At 36.9% G+C, this 21335-nt stretch overlaps 1 protein-coding gene across 32 annotated transcripts in view; it reads left to right on the plus strand.

Annotated features, from left to right (window-relative positions):
- Positions 1-21335, plus strand: part of DLC1 (DLC1 Rho GTPase activating protein) — a 560457-nt gene that overhangs the window by 256532 nt on the left and 282590 nt on the right. For all 32 annotated transcript variants that reach the window (XM_042983066.1, XM_042983079.1, XM_042983071.1 and 29 more), the window contains one exon: positions 111-251. In XM_042983066.1, the coding sequence (XP_042839000.1) occupies positions 111-251 (141 nt within the window). The remainder of the gene's footprint in view (positions 1-110; positions 252-21335) is intronic.

Consider the following 21335-nt stretch of genomic DNA (forward strand, 5'->3'; position numbering starts at 1 on the left):
ATCTTCAGTGTGTGTTGGGAAAAGGAGAAGGTGGAAAGATGTGGGTGGCAGGGAAAAAGGCATGCAGAGAGCATGTACGTGCCTTTCATATCAATACGTTTTTCTGATAGGATCTGGAGTCAGGATCTGAAAGTGGAGCAGACGCCATTTCAGTGAATCAGGCGCAAACGAATTTGTCTTCTCACACCGAATCCAGTGACCTACCATCTTCCACCCCAGTGGCCAGTTCTGGAACCAAACCCAAGTCTACGGTAAGTTGTGAGTGATAACAGTCAGTTTTAATTGAAATGCTGATGATCATAAGGTAAGAGTTGATATCTTATCCATTCAATATGGAAAAAAATACTCTTAGAGTCTTGGCTGCAGTAACTTGGTAGCATTTAATTAAGTACAATCTCACATATGTTGCTTGCTTTATAATGGTAACACAAGTACTTCACTAAAACGGGTCATGGTTCTAGAATTACGCAATATATGGTACCAAATTTTGTTGCTGGATAATCGGATCTTTAAAGAACGAAGAATGAAAAATCTGGAGTTGGTTCTCCCTGAATTATTATTCTGACCACACTGCTTACTAGTCGGAAAATTACCTAAGACTAGATACATAGATAGAGAGATAGAGATATATAAAATCACACAAATCATAAATTTTACGTGGGTATTAATTGACATAGCTCAAGCTCATGTAAGAGACTTAAACACTTGGCACAAAATAAATACTGAATAAATGTAAGCTACTATCGTTATTATGATAATGCTTCATCAACTTTACAGTGCTACCAAAACAAATAAAAGGAGAATTACTATGTATAATAGTATGGTATGGTGAATTGTAAATAAAAGACATTTTCCGTTAAGTAAAAAGTTGAACTGCTACAGGAAAGCAGTATTTGACTGTAAAAGGTAACATTTGTGGAGGAAGTAATTACTACTTCAAATATCTAAAGTCCCAGCAGCTCCAAAATAACCTTCCCTAGTTTAGTGAAAATCATAGTGGCATATTATTTTTTTAAATGCCGATGTTAGCTTAACACAGAGAAACAAGTTTGGAGTGCCTGTTTGCCTGATTTTAAAATAAAAGGCAAGTCTGAAATAGGACTCAGAAGAGAATACTCTGAATTTAAAACATGGTAGATATGTTGAATTGCAGGAATATATAGAACATTTTTAAGGGAATATTTATAGAATACCTACTACATGCCATGCACTATGATAAAGACTGGGAGAGCGATAAGACATACTTTCTGTCTTTAAAAAGCTCACAATCTAGCAAAGGGGAGTAGGTACATAAACAGTGAAATGCATATGGTAGTGCTGTACATATTGGAAATGGCAGGAACCAGTGACATACCACGTAATGCTATTTTAGGGTACAGTGAAAAAATAGGGTCAAAAATAATATGTGTCAACAGGCAGACTACAATGAAATGGTGCTCTTCTGTTTCACAGTGTGTAATGAAGGTTAAGATGCAAAATTAAAGTATGAAACCAAATGATCTCATTTCACCATATTCTTACTGAGTACAAAGATAAAAGCCTCTCAACAGTTTTAACTCGACGGTGTAGGAACCGGTGGAGCATTGGCTTTTTGAATATTGGTACAGGTATGTGGCTGACACATAAGAAGTAAAAAAGGAAGGTGAATCCCCTTTTTAAAGGTATTTATTCTTAAATTCGCTTTTGAAAGCACCTGCTGATATCCTAAAGAGCTGTTCTTTTCTCTCTGATATTTGTTCTGTGTTCATCATTTACTTCAGAAAAATTACCATTGGCGTCTGCTATTTCTCCCTTGAAACATACATATTTTAGTGCGCGGTCACCTTGTCATTTTTAACAATTTATACAACTTTGTGTGAAGTTCCCTCGTTTTTCTTCAATACCCTCGTGTTTGTAAATGTGCTCAATATATTTCCATTGAGCTATGTTTATGTATTTTTATGGTAACCAACTATTGTAAAGTTTTAGAATGAGAAACATGAAGCCATCGGTTTTATCAGGACCTTGATTCTTTAGAATACTTTGAGATGGGTCTGTTTTCAAATGTTTCATGTTTTGCCACATCACTTGACCGAACTATTCACTCCACAGGCAAAATTAAGAAATGCTAAAGTCAGTTATGGAACAGAAACAGACGTTTTTGTGCACTCCAGGTTAAATGTTTACTGAAAAGTTGTCAAGTTTGGATAAAATAGTACGTGACTGTCTCCCCAGATGTTCAGCTGTGACTTGTTACCTGGGTGCATGATCACAGCTTCACAGTGATGCCACAGCTCATTAGTCCGTAAGCACTGAGAACCACGAGACAGTGAACTCAGGCTCCAAACACACAAGGCGACCAAAAACTACTGACCCAATCTCGACCAATACCACAGGCAGTTCGACAACTGTACATGGAACTCTGTCCAGCTACTGAACTATAATTTAGTAAAATTCTCCAGCAGGCCATGAGAAGGACCCAGAAATAAACACTCCACTGTCACAGACAGCTGACTTTTAGGAAATTTCTTACTGAAAATGGCCAATAATGAAAATAGCTTGAGGAGCAGGCTTTTTGGGGGGTGTAAGAAGGGTCATTTTTTTTGCGGGGGGGGGGTGTCGTTTTAATGTGTGTGTGTATATTTTATTTTGTGTTATTATTGGTGTTGACTATTTTGAGTACAGTTCCTTCTTACTACAGTTTGAAAATAATTCTTTGGCTGTGGATCACCTCTCTGTTTTTAGTTTGTTTCTTGGCTGGAATACAGAATTTTACCTATTTTATGAGAGAGTAAATAGGTTCTTTTCCCTTCAGTTTGGAGCTTGGGAAATAGATAATGTGTAACGGCAGTCTGGCTATTTTGTGAAAAGAGAGAAAACTCCAGTATCCTACATAGTCATTCTTTTCACAGGGAATTGAAGTTTCAATGTTAATATTAAGTAGAAACATTAAATTCTAAGAACACCTACTTCTAACATCTACCCATCACGAACTAACCTTCTGCTCCATAGTGTCATATTTTTACAAAATGTTTACTTTCATTTCATAATTATTTAATGTTACATTTGATTTGCTGCTGTGAAATCTATTTATAATGGTGACTAACTACCACAAATATTTGGCTTTCCTTTTGTACGTAGGACCTCTCTGGGTTTCCAAGTGCCTATTTTTTCAGTAAGATTTCTTCTTTTATATGTATTATTAGAACAGGACCAAGGAGTAATCTTCAGATATTTCATGAATACTATGTATATATCATGCCAAAAAAATGAGCATTAAGGTATATTTCAGGGATGTATTTCACACAAAAATGAAAAAGTTGAAAGGTAGGATACCCAGTACCAAAAAAACACATTAGATAAAAGAGGTCTAGTGTTTTGTGTCCAAAAAATCACCAGTTTCTCTCCCCAAATCTTTGTTTTGTTCCTTTGAAACAGTGTCATAATGCCTTTCTTGAGAGACACTTTCACAAACAACCCATGATTAGTCATATTGTTTTAAACAAAGTCTCTGACTCACTATAGAAGGATATACTGGCGTCCTTCCAGCTATGGTAATCGGTTGTTTGAGTTGTTCTTATATTCATTAATATGGGGTTGTAACATGAAAGATTTTAAAGCTCAGCACTAAAACCTCAGGGTTTTTTTTTTTCCTAAACATACTTATAAGTGTAAGTCTTCGTTTAATTATTATTAATCATTAAGAGATAAACTGAGCCCTAGATAACAAAAAAAACCAGTGCATTTCATTTGTAGAATAAGTAACTGGAATAAGTAACAGGGAGAGTCTAGTATTCTATAGAATAATCAAGAGCATCATTCAGAGCAGTGCAAGGATATGTTTTCAATTTAGTCTAAATTCCCCTTCCCTCTGTCTCCCAAAAACTTCTTTAGTTGCCCTGTGATAGAATTCTAATAACAGTGATGAAACCCTCAATCATTTGGGCATGTTGGAACCACAGCTAGACAGAGCAGCTTTGAGTATGTCCTCAACTATCTAAAGGAATTTGGGAACATATTGGCATTCATATCAGAATGTATTACACACTGGAAAATAACCCTTTTATTAAAGACATCAAAAACAGAAGTTATTAACCTTCATTATTGTAATGGCTACAGGGTAAAAAAGACAAATCCATCTTATTTTAGCTCAAGGTGGCAACAGTGGGTCTCATTCTACAGATTGAATACACCCCTCATCTTTTCATTATTACTACCAAAATAGCCATGAGACAGATGAGGGGAAACATCAGCTCATGGGAGGATGGGAGCTTCAGGCAGGCAGAAGCACGCCCAGCCGGACAATGCCAGCTCCTCTGGAGAGCAGTTCAGAATAAATCTTGCCTACCGGCTGCCATGACGTGACGCAAACAGAGCTCAGAAGTGGACCCTGACTGCAGTTCATGATCATTTCTCGATGACTTTTAAAAAGACTCCAATACTGCAATCAACCTGATAGTCCAGCCGCTTTTACTGACAGTTCCAAAAATTGTGTGGTCACTCTACTCTGTTGTTGAAGAGAACACTATCTCAGTACGACCCCAACACAACTGTTTATGCTATAGTCGGTTTAGTGGGGCATTTACATACAATTATTTTTCGACCCTCTGCATGATAGAAGGCAAGTAGTACTATTCTGGTCTGGCATTCACTTGCCAACAGCATTGTCATCCCTTAAAAATATAAATCTTTTGGGGCACCTGGGTGGCTCTGTCGGTTAAGCAGCTGACTCTTGATGTCTGCTCAGGTCATAGACTTGCAGTTTGTGAGTTCGAGCCCCGTGTCAGACTCTGCACTGACAGGGCAGAGCCTGCTTGGGGTTCTCTCTGTCTCTCTGCCGCTCCCTGCCTTTCTCTCTCAAAATAAATTAACTTTTTAAAAAAAGCATAAATGTTTTGAGGTGCAGAGAAAAGGAGGGTGATGGCACAGTGTAAGAATTTTAACATTATATTTTATTTCTTTTTTCTAAAACTTTTTTGATGTTTATTTATTTTTGGGAGAGAGAGACAGAGCATGAGTGGGGGAGGAACAGGGAGAGAAGGAGACACAGAATCTGAAACAGGCTCCAGTCTCTGAGCTGTCAGCACAGAGCTCGATGTGGGGCTCAAACCCACAAACCGTGAGATCATGACCTGAGCCAAAATCAGACCCTTGACCTATTGAAACACCCAGGTGCCCCAACATTACATTATTTTAAATGAATGTTATTCAAGTTCAGGTCATTAAAAAACAATATCTTTTTTCCCTTTTTTCACCCCATGAAATATTATTCAGTCTACATTTTTCTTGAAACTATCAATTTATATCTTGGCCACTGTACATACGAGAGCCACAAATTGTCACTCATTGTATTTCTGTGAATCTATATCTGTAACTGATAAAAGCAGAGACAAAAAGAATATGAACTTTAAGAAAGAGCCAGAAGTTTTATCCGAGTAATGATTATGGAGAAAAGCATGTTTGCACGTGTAATAATAATATCAAATGTAAGAAGGACAAACATGTATGAAGTGCACACTCTGTGGCAGATATATTATGGATTAGTAAGGCGTAGTTCATGAATCCTTACAACAGCCTTTGAGCTAGATGCCATTATTTCCTAGACTTCATAGAAGAGGAGACTGATATGTATAATGGCTAATCTGAGCTGCCTATGGTCTCCTGGTAGGAAGGCATGTGGCCAGATACTTCATGCTCCCCCTAAGACTGATTTATTCAGAGATTCGCCTGCTAACCACCTGGCTTCAGAACCAACATAAATTGGTTTGAAAGATTCTTATGTCAGAGACAAATTGTCACTGATGTTTGAATTATCGGAGTGCACAAGAACAGTTTACTTGTGCAATAAAGAATGGGGGCTGGTTCATCAGAGCATGGCATAGGTCATATTGTGCTAACATCATTTTCTAAATCATCCATCTACCATGGATTTTATGTGTGTTTATATGTACAGTATATCAGATTTTATATACATATGTTTGTACCTATTCATATCAGAATATATATACATATATGTGTGTATATGTGTATATACAGACATACATTCCCTAGTGTTATTTTCCAAGAACCCGTGTTGAATAATTCTCAATTATATGGTTCAAATTAGTAATTATTAAATTTTTATATAGTCATAAAATTATTATTCAGTATAAGTTTTTATAATATCTTTTTTATATAAGACAATTTCTCAGGATAAACACAGAAACCACAAAGGCAGACTTATTCATTGTTACCAGGTATGAGATGTGGTAGTATCTTTATCTGGGATAGGACATTTAAGGTTTGAAAAGGTTTGAGAAAGGGTTTCAAAAGAGAAAAGCTCATAAGATAGAAGACATAGGTTAATGGACACTTTGACAACCAATAATCAATTTAATTGTTGCATCTTTAAAAGGAGGACTTCCATGTAAGGCTGCTTAAAAATAAAAAAAATATATAAAGCTTAGCCTTTAAATGTGGGAAGACTCAATATCTGTGTGAGATTCTCAAAAGACTGAGTTTTGAAGATTCAGTCAGTTATCCAGTGAAATGATCTGATGAGCATAGAACACCTTTGTTACAAATAATACACTTCAGACACATTGACGGGAATTATTTTTTTCAGGTTTATTTCCTAGTGGAGAATTCCACAGTATCCTTTTTGCAGTAAATTAGGCTGTGCTTCATGGATATGTGAAAAACAATTCTGCTAAGGAACTATAAAACACTGTTGCATTTGTGTCAATTATACAGAATTTCAGTAAAATTACACGTGATCCAAGAAAGAAAAGAAAAACCATCAGGGGCTCCCCATAATACTTTCAGTGTAAACTAGATTTTATATCTAAATTCAATCACCTATCTTAGGCATACTATCATTAAGCTAACCTCATTATATGCTTGTGATATATTAAATGGCAGGCATTAAAATTGAAAACAAGTATATAGATTCTGGAGTCCAAATCACATTATTTTAAAATATATTTTAAAACCCAATTCATACACATAATTTTAGTATTATCTGTGTTTTGTCTTACCAAGGTATTATATACTACATTTTTATATCATATACTATATTTTTGTTTAAATGGTTATCAGATGATTATTTTTAACACAGCTGGTAATTTCCCCAAATGCTGTCCACTGTTTAAAATAAAATAGAGGGATAGGGGCTCCTGGATGGCTCAGTTGGTTGAGCCTCAGACTTCAGCTCAGGTCATGATCTCGTGGTTTGTGAGTTCAAGCCCCGCATTGGGCTCTGTGCTGACAGCTCAGAGCCTGGAGCCTGCTTCTCTTAATTTATTTATTAAAAGTAAGTAAACATTAAAAAAAAATTTTAAACAAAATCGAGGGGTAAAACATTGTCATTTTTACAAAGATGAACTACAAATACTCTTTTTTAATGAAGTCTTGGGAAAACATACAAGGTAATACATAAAATTAATTAGAATTTAAATAGTATTTCATAATGTCACATATGATAAGAAATAACATAGTAAAGGAAAAAATGACATGTAATTTTTAAAGAAAGTTTTGTCAGCCTCTTCTGAAACATCAAAAAAATTAAATTAGTACAGCTTACCATTAGTAAATGCAAGAACGTAATGGTCTTAGAAAAATGCCTTTGATTATAATGCTTTTGAGTGTGGCAATTTTACTTTGACATAGAAAAGCAGTAACATTAAAGTATGTGGATTTTTAAAGAAATATTTGTCTTTGTTCACTAAGATTCTCATTGTTTATGAGAAAGAAAAATAAGGCACAATTTATAGCTTTTTTAAAGAAAAACTGAGCCACCAGAGGATTGGGAAAAAATGTATTTAAAAAGGACATCATTCTGTGATGATTATAATGAAATATTTCTTAGAATTCTATGATTGTAAAGCATAAAGGAATCCATTCACATATTCTGGATTTTGAAATAATAGATAAATATGTAATTCATTAACCTTGGGCTTTGAAAAATAGAAACATTTTTATAGTCATTTGCTTTTATATTTAAAATAAATTCAAAATTCTCATTTCTAGTGTTTGAAGATACTGACATCTGTTTCCAATGCATTCACACATTAATTCATGACAGTCTCATTTGGGGTGAGTTATTTGATCTCTACAATGACCTCCTCACATCAGCCTTTTCCCTTTGAATCTAGGAGCTTCATTTTGTCAAAAATAAGCATAATTCGTACCCAGATACACTGATTCTTAATACTAAACACTGAGTGCACGGTATTGGAAGAATTTTTTGATTTGGCAAAATTATTTCTGTCTTATTTGTGTTTAGTTTATAATAATCTAATTAGTTGCAACAGAATTCCTAAAGCCAAAAAAAAAAAAAAAAAAAAGAGGGAGAGATGTAGAAATGGATCATATGGGATCATGGGACAGTGGAAATTTAGTAGATTGCTTAAGGGCAAAATAAGCCATCATCTCCACAACCTAAGGTTTAGTCATATGAATAGTACTTTTGTATGTTATCATCATTACAATGAGAAAAATTTAGTTTTTCCATGTGCTGATGTTACTTCTCGAATCCAGCTCATATTTTCATCCAAGAGAAATAACAACTTCCAGTTATTTCTGGGCGATGTAAAATGGCAAGCCGACAGCATGCCACATCACAGCAACCAGGAATATAATTCATAGCACTAAGCAGTAATAGTAACCAGTAAGCTATTTTCGCGGAGTCCTCACTTTCTTCGTTTCAGACCTAGTTGTCCCAAAGCTTTAATTACATATTAAATATATTCCTTGCTTTTTAACTTTTCCCCTTTGATTCTTTGACGGATAATTAATTTTGCCCCTGGCGTCTGGTGGCCTCAACTGGTTCGAGACAGCTGAAGTCCGTCGAAATGCTGAACTGAGGAGTCCGTGTGAATACTCAGTAGCAGTTACACAGAGTTTACCGAGAGGGCCTCCTGAACTATAGTTGTGAGCTGTCCGCCACAAAACCAATTTCTAAATGAAAAAATAAAACCATCAGCCATGTATTTGAGTATTCTGAATATCACACATCTAAACATTTGGAGTCATATCACAAAAATAGGAAAGTAAAGGAATTATTTGCTTTCTATTTATTACGTCCCCAAACACCATCACTTGGGAAATATCAATATTCCTGACTATTCTGGGTATTTACTGAACATTTTATGTGTTCATTTCTGTTTTTAATCAGTTCATATTCTTTACGTCATTATCGCCACTGTCATTTTTAGTGATCCTCTTTTCTTCCCACTGTAATGACTTCATATAACCCAGATGAATTCTGGATTTGTAAACTTCAAAGTAAAATCAGTTGATGTTCATGAAAATGACTCTTATTGTTTTCTGTTCACAGTAAATTTCTTTATTTTATTTTGTTGTTTTATTGATTCATTTTGAAGGCCCTATCTGTGTATGTAAATACTATAGTAACTCACCACATAAGCATTTATCAAATTAGCCATAGTGTGAAATACAGAGACTCATCCAAACAGTCAAAAGTAACTGAATAAAATCAGTGCTGTTCAGATTGTGCTCTGGGAACCCCCAGAACTGCCTTCCTCCACCTGCCCCAGCAAGACTTATTTACCTTTATCTCTTTTATATATTGGCCTTATGAGTGCTATCTTCTTTGGTCAATCCATAGGATAAATTTTGTTCAAATCCTAGACTAAACAAACTATAGGAGCAAGAAAATGTTGAAGATTTTTTTTTGCGTGTCTAGGGAGCTTCTGATACATATCTGCTTCGTTTCCAAGATCATCATGGTAAAGCCGCCCCCGGAACTTCCATGCTGCTAGGGCAAGGTATTCATTCCTAAAGCTTTGTCACCACTGAGTCCTGAACTCTGGGAGATAAGAAATAAGAAAGCGTGAGAGAGAGCAGAGTCTGGATCAGAGCAACTTGACTTAGCCTGGGTCTGGGGTTCTGCTCGCCTAGATCATTAAGCTTGTAAATGTGAAACAAATGCAGTACTGTAGAACATTGGGTTGTAGATAGATAGGTTTGCCTTTTTGTTTGTTTACTTTGTTTCTATTGGGGAATAAAGTCAGAATTTAGATTATTTTTAATAGATGACATTTAGAACTCAGAACTAGTAGAATTTCCATTTAGATATATTTCCTAAGCAAGTATCAGCTAAGTACTTAATTTTACATTTGGAATTTTGTTGTATCAAAATTGTACAATCATTTCCCTACTTGTAAGACATTTGTAGTTTTTTGTTCTATTTGTATGTTTACTATACATAACACTACAATGGGCAGTTCTATATATTTTTTATCTGTATTTCTAATATTGTCTTATGTAGTTTCATAGACCAAAAAGTAGTTGCATATTTGTTAAAGAGAATTTTTTTATTTCTAGTAATATTGAACTTCTCTTATATTTATCAGACGTTTATACACCTTACTTTAATAAAAACGTAAAGAACAATGTTCTTAGCCATATGTAATAACTGGCATGTTCGTATCTTCATAATATTATTCTACATTTTACTTAAAAAGTATTTCTAATTTATAATGCAGGTGAGCTGTAATATACTATTAATGTTATGAAATCCTTTTTTTTTTTTCCAAGAAGCTATAATAACTTGCGACGGCTATGTGTAAGCTACTCTGCTAGGCACTGGGGTAGAGTTTAAGGAAATAAAAGGTTGGGGGGAGACGACATGATTGGAATCTCTGGACTCAGACTCTGGGACCAAGAATTGCCTGGAGAAGCTGCATTGGTGAGTGCTTCTGGGAGACAGGCATGTATGGAGGTGAGGAAGGCCAAACTGGTCAATAGGCAGAATTGGTTCAAACAGTAGCAGCTATGGCCTCAGCTGATTCTGTGGAGGTCTCTGGAGCTGGGTATTTCTTCAGCATTGTCCCAAATTGAGGAAGGGGGTTAGACCTCTGTATCCTTGCACCAGCCGATTATCAGTCTTAGGCTGCCCCTAGAAAATGACGTAACTCTGAGTGAGGCAGGTCCTTGCTGCCAAGGCCCTTTCCCAAAGGGTATTTCCCACATTGATAGCAGCAAAGGAACTGATGTACTTGGCCCTGAGGAGGGAGAAGTAGCCTCGCAGTCTCCTCCACACAGGCCATGACCTTCACCTTCATAGGGTGCATTCTCTGATGCAAGCACAGGTACCCAAGCACATGCTTGTGAAAAGATATAACAAGAACCAAATTATAGTTATTAAGACCCAAAGGGAACAACCATAAGGAACAGGAAAGATGCAGACTCAGATATACCACTGAAGGTAGAACTCATAGGGTTTGAAAATTGACATTTTGCAAAGGATTAGCAAAAGGAAAAAATTAAAAGTGGATCCAAGATTTACATCTTGAAGAAGTAAGACAATGGTAGGGTCACTAACTAAGGGAGTAGAGAAGCAAAGGTAGAAAAGAGGAGAAAAAGGAAGGTTTTTAAGCCAACCTTATTTTAAGGTATATTTTACATACAATAAAATATACCTATTTTGGGGCGCCTGGGTGGCTCAGTCAGTTAAGCGGCCGACTTTGGCTCAAGTCATGATCTCGTGGTCCTTGAGTTCGAGCCCCGCGTCAGGCTCTGTGCTGACAGCTCAGAGCCTGGAGTCTGTTTTAGATTCTGTGTTTCCCTCTCTCTGACCCTCCCCCATTCATGCTCTGTCTCTCTCTGTCTCAAAAATAAATAAACGTTAAAAAAAAATACACACACACACACACACACCTATTTTAAGCGTGCATACCTCCAGGATGTTTTTGGTAATAACGAAAAGAAGGAAAAACCAAGGCTAGCAGAGGAAGTTTTATTGAGGGAAGTTATATTATCCTTTTTTTTTTTTTTTTGGTATTGTTTTACTGTTTTTCCAGGAATGTGATCTTAGCTAAACATGCACTACCTGATAGAATGAAATCACAAACAAGCTAATTTTTTATTACATCTTCCACAACAAACACCCATGTCAGCGACTTTTCTTCCTCCTTGATTAGACAAAAACTCAGGGACTCCCATGAGTCTTACTAAACACTCTTAAATAATACAATCGCTTTAAATTCCAAAAGGTAGCAGTCATGAATCAGAAATGAGAAGGTTCAATATGTATAATAATCAGCATTTTAATCTTCCTTTACTTATAAGACTTACTCCCTCTTTCTTAGTTTGGTCTGCCTGCAGCCAGGGGAGGTTGGGAGTGGGGCTCAACTTCCTTTTCCTTCCTAGCTCACCCCATTCATCACTGGCTAGAAGCTGTGTAATGAGAAGTGAGATGGAAAGTAGAATAGAAAAGATCTCACTGGATGAGATGTTCCAGAAACTGTTACCTCCTGTATCCGTTATCCGTTGCTATGTAACAAAGCATATTTAAACTTTGTGTCCTAAAATAGTTATTATTTCTCGTGGTTTCTAATAAGTTCAGAATATAAAAGAAACTCTGGTATGTGGTTCTAGCTTAAAGTATCTCATGAGGCTGCAGTCAAATGTCTACTGGGATGCAGTCCTCTGTCAGCTTTACAGGGGCTACAAGAATCACTTGTAAATTGGCTCACTTGTGTGGCAGAGATTAGTGCTGGAAGATTTGTTCTCTTCTATGTGGATCTCTCAGGAGGGCTGCTTGAGTGTCCTCGTACATGGCACCTGGCTTCCCCCAGCGAGAGTCCAAGAAATTAGGAAGTCAGCCTAGCATGCCGGCCATATTCTGTTGGTCATACAGACCAGCCCTGGTTGAATATGGAAAGAGACCACACGGGAAATGTTTACAAAGGTGAGAATTATTGAAGGCCATCTTGAAGGCTGATCAGCAAATGAGCCGTGTCTTTCATACATGCAAAGACATTCACCTCCTCCAAAGGCCTTCAGAAGACTCCTCTCATGACAGCATCTTTGCCATCTTCAAGATCTTGTTATATTAATGAAATCCAAATTTAGATGAGACTCCCAAGATATAGTTCCTCGAGTAAGGCCTTTGGGCATAGTTCCTCTTCATCTGAAGACCTGTGAACATACCCAGTGATCAGTGCTATGATAGATACAGCATAACCACTATAAATTCTCCCATACCAAAAGGGAGAAAATGGGATGCACACAGGAGTCAGGACCTGCAGAAATTCTGAAAAACAGCATGGCAGATATTTGAATGGTTTTGACTAGAAATCATTCCTACTACTACCTGGGAGTTAACTCTCTGTGGTTCCGGGTTCATCCCTTTGAGATCTTGGTTCCGCCCTTTGAGTCGCGCTTCCTTTTTCTTATGAAATGACCACTGTTTGCAGCTGAGTAGTTTTCTCATCTTGGTTTCTGCCTATAGAGTTTGGGGGTTCCAAAGTCCTCCATTGGTTTTGCACTATTTCTGAATCTTTTGATCTAAGATAAAGGTGTTTCTGCTAATATAATCTCTTTGAAATTTTGTGCATCTCCTGTCTGTCTTTTTTTTTTAAGTTTATATATTTATTTATTTTGAGAGAGAGAGAGTGCATGAGCAAGGGAGGGGCAGAGAGTGAGAGGGAGAGAGAGAGAATCCCAAGCAGGCTCCACGCTGACAGCATCAGAGCCTGATGCAGGGCTCGATCTCACAAACCAAACCATGAGATCATGACCAGAGCTGAAATCAAGAGTAGGTTGCATAACCAGCTGAACCACCCAGGCACCCCCGGCATCTCCTGTGTGTCTTATTAGAGCTTACTCCATTAGATGGAGCCAACTTACAAATGTCTTCAAGATAAGTCTTTCCCTGCCTCAGACCCCTGCTGAGTCATTTTAGAGGCAGTGCCCTGATGACTCTTAGAAATCCTTTGTTTAATATAAAGGATCTTTGATGTATACCCTAAACATCCTTAGTGAGCTTTTTGTGTGGACAGTTGCTTTTTTTTAAAATTTTTGTTAATGTTTATTTATATTTGAAAGAGAGAGGGAGTGTGAGCAGGGGTGGGGCTCAGAGAGACAGAGACAGAATCTGAAGTAGACTCCAGGCTCTGAGCTGTGAGCTGTCAGCACAGAGCCCGATGTGGGGCTTGAACTCAACGAGCAGTGACATCATGACCTGAGCTGAAGTTGGACTTTCAATCTGCCAAGCCACCCAGGCGCCCCTGTGTGGACAGTTTTCTCAGGCATTATCTTAAATATTTTTGAGGACTGGGCAAAGGATTTCATCTTTAGTTATATTGTTTTGGCTGCGACCTAGATTTGATCTTACCTAGAAACATTTTCCTTTTTTAAATTTTTTTAATGTATATTCATTTTTGAGAGAGAGAGTGTGTGTGTGCAAGTGTGGGGCGGGGGCGGGGGGGGGTGCATGGAGAGAAGGAGACACAGAATCTGAAGAGGACTCCAGGCTCTGAGCTGTCAGCACAGAGCCTGAAGTGGGACTTGAACTCACAAACCATGAGATCATGACCTGAGCCCAAGTGGGACACTTAATTGACTGAGACACCCAGGCGCCCCTGGAAACATTTTCTTAATTTTCGTATTTATTGTCTGAGGAGGCTGGGAAGAAGCTTCTGTCTTTCCTTTTGCATTTTAGTATAAGTAATAAGAAGTCAGGCAATACCTTTAACCCAGTCTGGAAATCTCCTTTGCTAGATCCCTAAATACCTTACATATATATTTTTTTGCTTTCCACAGTACCACATACAACTGTACTGCTAACTATGCTATTGCTAAAGAAGAAGGAACCTTTTTTCCTAGTAATACTTTCCTCACTTTTCTTTAAGCTCTCCCTGAAAGCTTCCTCAAAGGCCATCCAGCTGGTGTTAGCAGTATCTTTGGTTTCCTTTAGGCTTTTTTTTTTTTTTTTTTTTTTTACAGATCAACCCTAATGTATGGCTCAAAACAATAGTAATCACCATGGCATGGTTTCCATGTACGAGAAATTCAGGAGTGGCCCAATCTTGCAGTTCCAGTACAGGGTCTCTCGTGAGGTTGCAGCCACGTAGGAGTGAAAGGTCCGCCTCCACAATGGCTTACTCACACAGTTGGCCAATTGGTCTTTCCCCACATGGGTCTCTTCACAAGACAGCCTTAGTATCCTCCCATCATAGCCGCTGGTATCCCCCAGGGTGAGAATTCTGCGAAACCGAGGCAGGAGTTGCAGTGCTTTTTATGAGCTAGCTTTGAAAGCCATACACCATGATTTCTGTTGTATTCTTTTTGGTCATAAAATACCCATCAGTGTGGGAGGGGGCTTTCTAGGGCATGTTTAACAGGAAGCAGAAATCATTGGGAGCCATGTTGGAGTTTAGCTACCACATCTCTAATTCCTTTAGTGGACTCTTTACATCTCTGTTTTCACTGGTCACTTATTTTTTCTGCAGCCCCTAGGAATACAGACACTTTTTTTTTTTTTAACGTTTTTTCATTTCTGAGAGACAGAGAGAGAGACAGAGCATGAGCGGGGAAGGAGCAGAGAGAGAGGGAGACATAGAATCCAAAACAGGCTCCAGGCTCTGACCCTTCAGCACAGAGCCCGATGGGGGCCTCGAACTCACAAACCGCGTGCTCATGACCTGAGCGAAAGCCGGACACTCAACCGACTGAGCCCCCCAGGCGCCCCGGAATGCAGACACTTTTAACTTCTCCTAGCTGGGGCTTGTTTACCCCTCTGGTCAGTCCCTTGAACAGGTCCTTAAATTACGCCACTTATACATCTCTGATCTATAAGAAACACCAACATGCCTTTTCCTGAAAGAGCTAGGAATCCACCTGCTACGAATACAGCCACATCTCCTTTGATTCATCACCAAATAGGCAGGCCGCTCAGTCCAGATCAGGTTCCTGTGTCCCCCATGCTACAGCGACACATATCAGCCTCTCCATGTCCAGAAGGTCCGTTTGAAGTCCCTTTAACCAGCCTTGAAATGAGAGCAAACACCCTACTTACTAACACTTCTTTGTAGGGCAGGATGTAGGGGAAAACTCCTAGCACACTAAAATCTCTCCCGAAAGTCACTTCTTCCAAAATCTTCTGATTCCCAATCCTATTATATCCTTCGAGGGTGGGGGTGGGGGATAATTAAGTGTTCTCTCATACGTCTCCCCAAAATACTTTTTGCAACCTCTATGTTTTCGTCTCTATCACAACTCACTTTGATATCAAATCTGTCACCTTAGGGTTTAGGTCCAAACCTCAGTTTTAACGTTGATCACAGAGGATCTGTGTCCTGAGCTGTGACGATGAGCGCCAGGACCACATTAGCTCTCTGGGACCCTCTGAGAGATAAGAACGCTTTGAGCAAGGTAAAATCACAGATTCAAAGTTAAGGTGGTATTTTTTGGTCATTCACTAAAACTGTATTCTGTCACATAGGCCTGAGTGGAGGGAATTAGGTCAGGCTGACTCCAGGGGAACAAAGATGATACATTCTCATGTAGTTGTTACATGGGCAGCAGGAATAGGCACCAAGGATACCTGCTTATATTTATACTCAGGCTGAAGGACTATTTTTCTTAAATTTTTCACAACAATAGAGTACTAAACGTAATTTTTTTCTTAGAAAATTCCTGAAAACTTTCGTTAAAATATTATCATCAAGCCAGAAAGTAATTACTGTATATATGGGAAAAACTATATAATGCCACTTAAAAGCAGGAGGTACAAAACTAAAATCATTTCAATACTTTTATTACTGTTAACATCATGTGTTTATTTTTTCCTAATTATTCCTAGCATATTTCTAACTTACACAGAGGCATTGTTACCCATGAATTGGTTTAAAGAATATTGTTATAGTAGATTATCCATTTGCTGTATAAATTGAAAGGGCATTACAAGGACATGACTATATGCTCCCTGTGCCTCTTTTCAGTTCAGTTCAGTTAAAGTTGTCAGTAAGGTGGCACACGAGGGTAGGGTAGCTCTATTACTCTTGCACGCTGATAAAGAGCTTTTTCAGTATTGGTATAAACAAAAAAAATAAATATGTAATCGGATGTCTGAATTTAAAATAGATTTAAGATAAGAGCACATTGTTTTGAAAGGTTTCTAAATAAATAAAATTATATAAAATATCATATATATTAGATTCTATATTGTATTATATATATTACATGTTTTTTCTCCATGGAGAATCTTTTCATGTTTTTTTTTTTTAATGTTTATTTTTGAAAGAGAGAGAGAGACAGAGCATGAACGGGGGAGGGACAGAGAGAGAGGGAGACACAGAATCCAAAGCAGGCTCCACGCTCTGAGCTGTCAGCACAGAGCCTGATGCAGGGCTTGGAACCCACGAATCCGCGAGATCATGACCTGAGCTGAAGTCGGATGCTTAACTGACTGAACCACCCAGGTGCCCCCATATTCTTTAAATTGTGTTTCTATATAACGTATTTCACAGTGCACAAGAATGCTTCTCCAGCCCACAAAGATATTTTGGAGAAAAATTCTAACACATTTGATCTCTTCTTGAGTCATAAGTTTGATTATTACATATATTATTTTCAGATATTTTTTACTCCATGAGAAAATTAATATGCCACTAACTTAAAATTCTGTTGCCTTTAGATGCTTATTCAGTCTTTCAAAGGACTTTCTTTAGTGAGAAAATAGTACATACAGGTAGACACTTAAAACTACTAAGTTTTTTTTCTTGGAATAAGGACATCTTACACCTTGAAAAGGAAAATAAAGACTGTCATCACTCAAACTTTCAAGAATAAAAAGCAAGGTAGTTACAGTATCTTGTTTTTTGTTTTTGTTTGCTTTTCTTTTTTTCTTTCAGAATGCTGCCATCTTCTGGTGAAATTGTATATTACTTCACACACAAAAGATCTACAATATGAGGCAATTAAGGTTTATATAAATGCATCTTTCATCATTAGGAGGCACCTATTTAAGATTTGTGCCCCTAATGTTCCAAAACCAAAGAGATTTAAATAATTTTCAGGAATTTTAGGAAGTTAAATTCACAGAATGTGTTTCAGGACTTACAACGCTATCAAAATGTACATTGCACAGTAAATGCATATGGAAGCACAGATAAGGCAAAGGGTCTCTAGGGAATATTTGACATTGTCCTATTTCTGTAAGAATCTATGGCTAAGAATAATTAATTTTGACATATATTTGCGATATTCATTTTTGCAAACCTTTAATTTTCTAAGTAAGTCATCTTGAAAGAATATTTTGATTATTATTTTATAAAAACACTTAATAAATTCTCCCTTTTCAACAAAGAGGATTCTTGTGTCTGACACCTCTCTCCTTATCATAGAATTGTTTATATTTGTAAATTCTTTTAGAATTATTTGTTAAAGCATATGTAATTATTTATTAGAGATATATAATTTATTAAGAGATATATAATTTATATCCTTTAGAAAATTAAAAAAATAAAGGATATAGATTTGATACACACAAATATATGCCACTCCCTGTCTGTATATCCTACTTACACACTCTAGTTTCTATCCCTTTTTACTGATTCATTGATAAAAACTGAAGTTCTTACCGTATGCCAGTCTCTATGGTAGGGACTAAAAGTTCAAACAGAAGATGCCATCCTTGAACTTAAAAGCATGAAATTTAGTGGATTCCTTTAGCCAAGTCCTAGAAATCCTCACTGGACTACAAAGTCCTTAAATAGCTCATCAAAAACATTTTAATCTACCAAAACCAAAAACTAGTAAATCACAGTGCAAGATTGTGAAGCATCTAAAAGACTCATGAGCTACTTCTTTTTGTCACTGATGGTTTCCACCAAATCTTTCCCCCTCATCCTATTAATAGTTTGCTGACACAAAGAACCCACACCAAACAGCCCTGAAATCAGCACAGTAATCAACATTTAATAGGTAAAGAATCTTGACCCAGTGAGATCCACTGACTTGAGTTACTCGACACTATTCTAACTATACTGCCTTAACGATGTTCAAAATTTGCCTGATTAAAAAGGTTGGTGTGGACAAGGAGAAGGGAAAGGGGTGTTGTGCTCCAGAGCAGAGCATGATCTGGGGTTGACCATGTTCCCTCAGATAGCACCAGGGCACACACAAGACTGTTCAGTGAAGCGCCAGCTTAGAGCTCAGAGCAAGGAGGAAAGCATGCCGTTAGCTTATTTCACTCCTAACATTCCACTGTTTTTCCCATTGTTAAAAGCAAACAGGTAAATGATCACATGCATTGTTGAGTGGTGCTTATGGAATTATGTGAAATTGCTCTCCGGATTCTCTGTAGGAGAAAATATGAGCCTCTGCACAGAATATATGCTTAAGATTTCATGTAATCAGTTCCTTACAGTCAAACCATTCTTTCTGGAAGACCCAACTAAGACAACATAGGAATGGCTTTTCTTTTGGATGCTTTCTTGGAGAAGAAGTAGAGTACAATTTAAACTTTTTCAGGCTTCATGCTGGTAAAAATTAGAAAATCTACAAGTCCTTCTTATAAGTATCTTAGATATCAATATTTCCTGCTGATTTTGGAGCTGACACAGTGTGTGTGTGTGTGTGTGTGTGTGTATGTATATGTGTATACATATATATACATATATATATATACATATATACATATATACATATATATATATATACATATATACATATATACATATATATATATACATATATACATATATATATATAGTGTGTGTGTGTGTAGATGATTGATAGATAGATATTCCTGTGTTTTCAAACCCAAATTTAATACATTGCACTATAGTTACATGTGCTTTGTGCTCTTCTCTGAATTAGAATGGTAGGCAAGCTGTGAAGTGTATAATCATTTTTAAAATTCTCATCACATAGCAAAAAAAAAAGAAAGAAAAGAAAAATAGCTGTTAAAATTTCCAACTAAGATAGTGGATGGAAAGAATTTGAGATTGTGTCAGCCTGCCCTTTGTCCTCCTGGTTCAGAGGTTAAGTAGAAGCTTGGATTCAGAGTGCTCACTGTGGAGGATCTTAGTCCATTAACAAGCTATGCAACCATTAGTATGGCAGTTCTATTCCACTGAAACTATTTAAATAGGTAAATCTTTAAATGTTAAAAATCACAAGTTAAAAGAAGATACACTTCCATTTATATCATTTTCACATATATTCCAGAAAATATCACCTTAAGGTACATATTATTTGTCCTTCATTAATGCTTTTTCTCTTTCCTTTTTTTTAAATTTTTTAAATGTTTATTTATTTTTGAGACAGAGAGAGCATGAGTAGGGGAGGGGCAAAGAGAGAGGGAGACACAGAATCTGAAGCAGGCTCCAGGCTCTGAGCTGTCAGCACAGAGCCTGACACAGGGCTCAAACGCAGAAACAGTGACATCGTGACCTGAACTGAAGTCAGATGCTTAACTGACCAAGCCACCCAGGTGCCCCTCTTTTTTTCTATTTTATCAAATTCTTTTGGAAATTGATTAGATTTAGGTTAGATTTTGTTAAAGCAATCCAAGCCTGGAAATGATAGTAAAGTTTTCATAAAACAAAGCAATAAAGATTTATAAAATTGATTTTAATATTTTATAAAGCTAGACACACTTATGAATGTATACTTATATGTCTTCTTTGTGTTTTTTAATAAATAGTTCTAAAATATTTTCATTTTGATTAAATAATTTAACTGGCTCCTATTAAAGGGTACCCAAGAAGATTCCATAAATTGTGGAAGTAAATCTCTTAGTGGAGTGCTCAATGCATAGTAAGCCTTCTACCAATGATAGCCAGTACTATACCTCAGCTCATACCATGATGTGTTCTTTAGGAACCAACATTACACTATATGTTAACTAAATAGAATTCAAATTAAAAGATACAAGAGATGTGTTCTTTAAAAGGAATACATAAAATTGTTTTTGTGATGAATTGAATAATATTTTTATACTTGCACTTTGCTTGAATTCTATATCAAATTGTTCTTTGAACTGAACCAAAATCTACTATTTTCTGTATGAGAATACATTAAGGACAGAGACCATCTGTAATTGAGAAAGGGCAACCCCAGACAATTGGGTTAACTAAGAGACCAACAGCCCAGAAAGGACATCCTTGTCCTACATGTCCCAGCATAAGATGAGCAATTTACCGAGTCAAATTCCCAGAAAGATTGGAATACTCAACCAGGAAGAAAAGTTGAAGATGAAGGAGGCTTTTTATCATCAAGAAAAACCCCACAGCATACTTTTGTATTCAGAATGACACTAATGAATGTGGTCATTATCTGGAAGACAAGGATTATGAAAAAGATTAATAATTCACTCACCCCTCTTTGCATCCATCTTAATAATTGTCATTTGGGTTTCGGCTATAGCGTCTTTGCTATTTCCTACAGTTACGCTTCTTTGTTGCCATTTTCTAAGCCATCCCACGGGAGATGCCAGGTCTTGGTATTTATGGTATCCTAATCATCTTTCCTCACTGGAAATATTCCAAAGAACTTATATTATAAACTAGAAATACATATATTCCTGGCAAATATGTTTTTCTGGCTTCTTAATAGCTTAA

Source organism: Panthera tigris, chromosome B1, assembly GCF_018350195.1.
Source record: "Panthera tigris isolate Pti1 chromosome B1, P.tigris_Pti1_mat1.1, whole genome shotgun sequence".
Taxonomy (NCBI): Eukaryota; Metazoa; Chordata; class Mammalia; order Carnivora; family Felidae; genus Panthera; species Panthera tigris.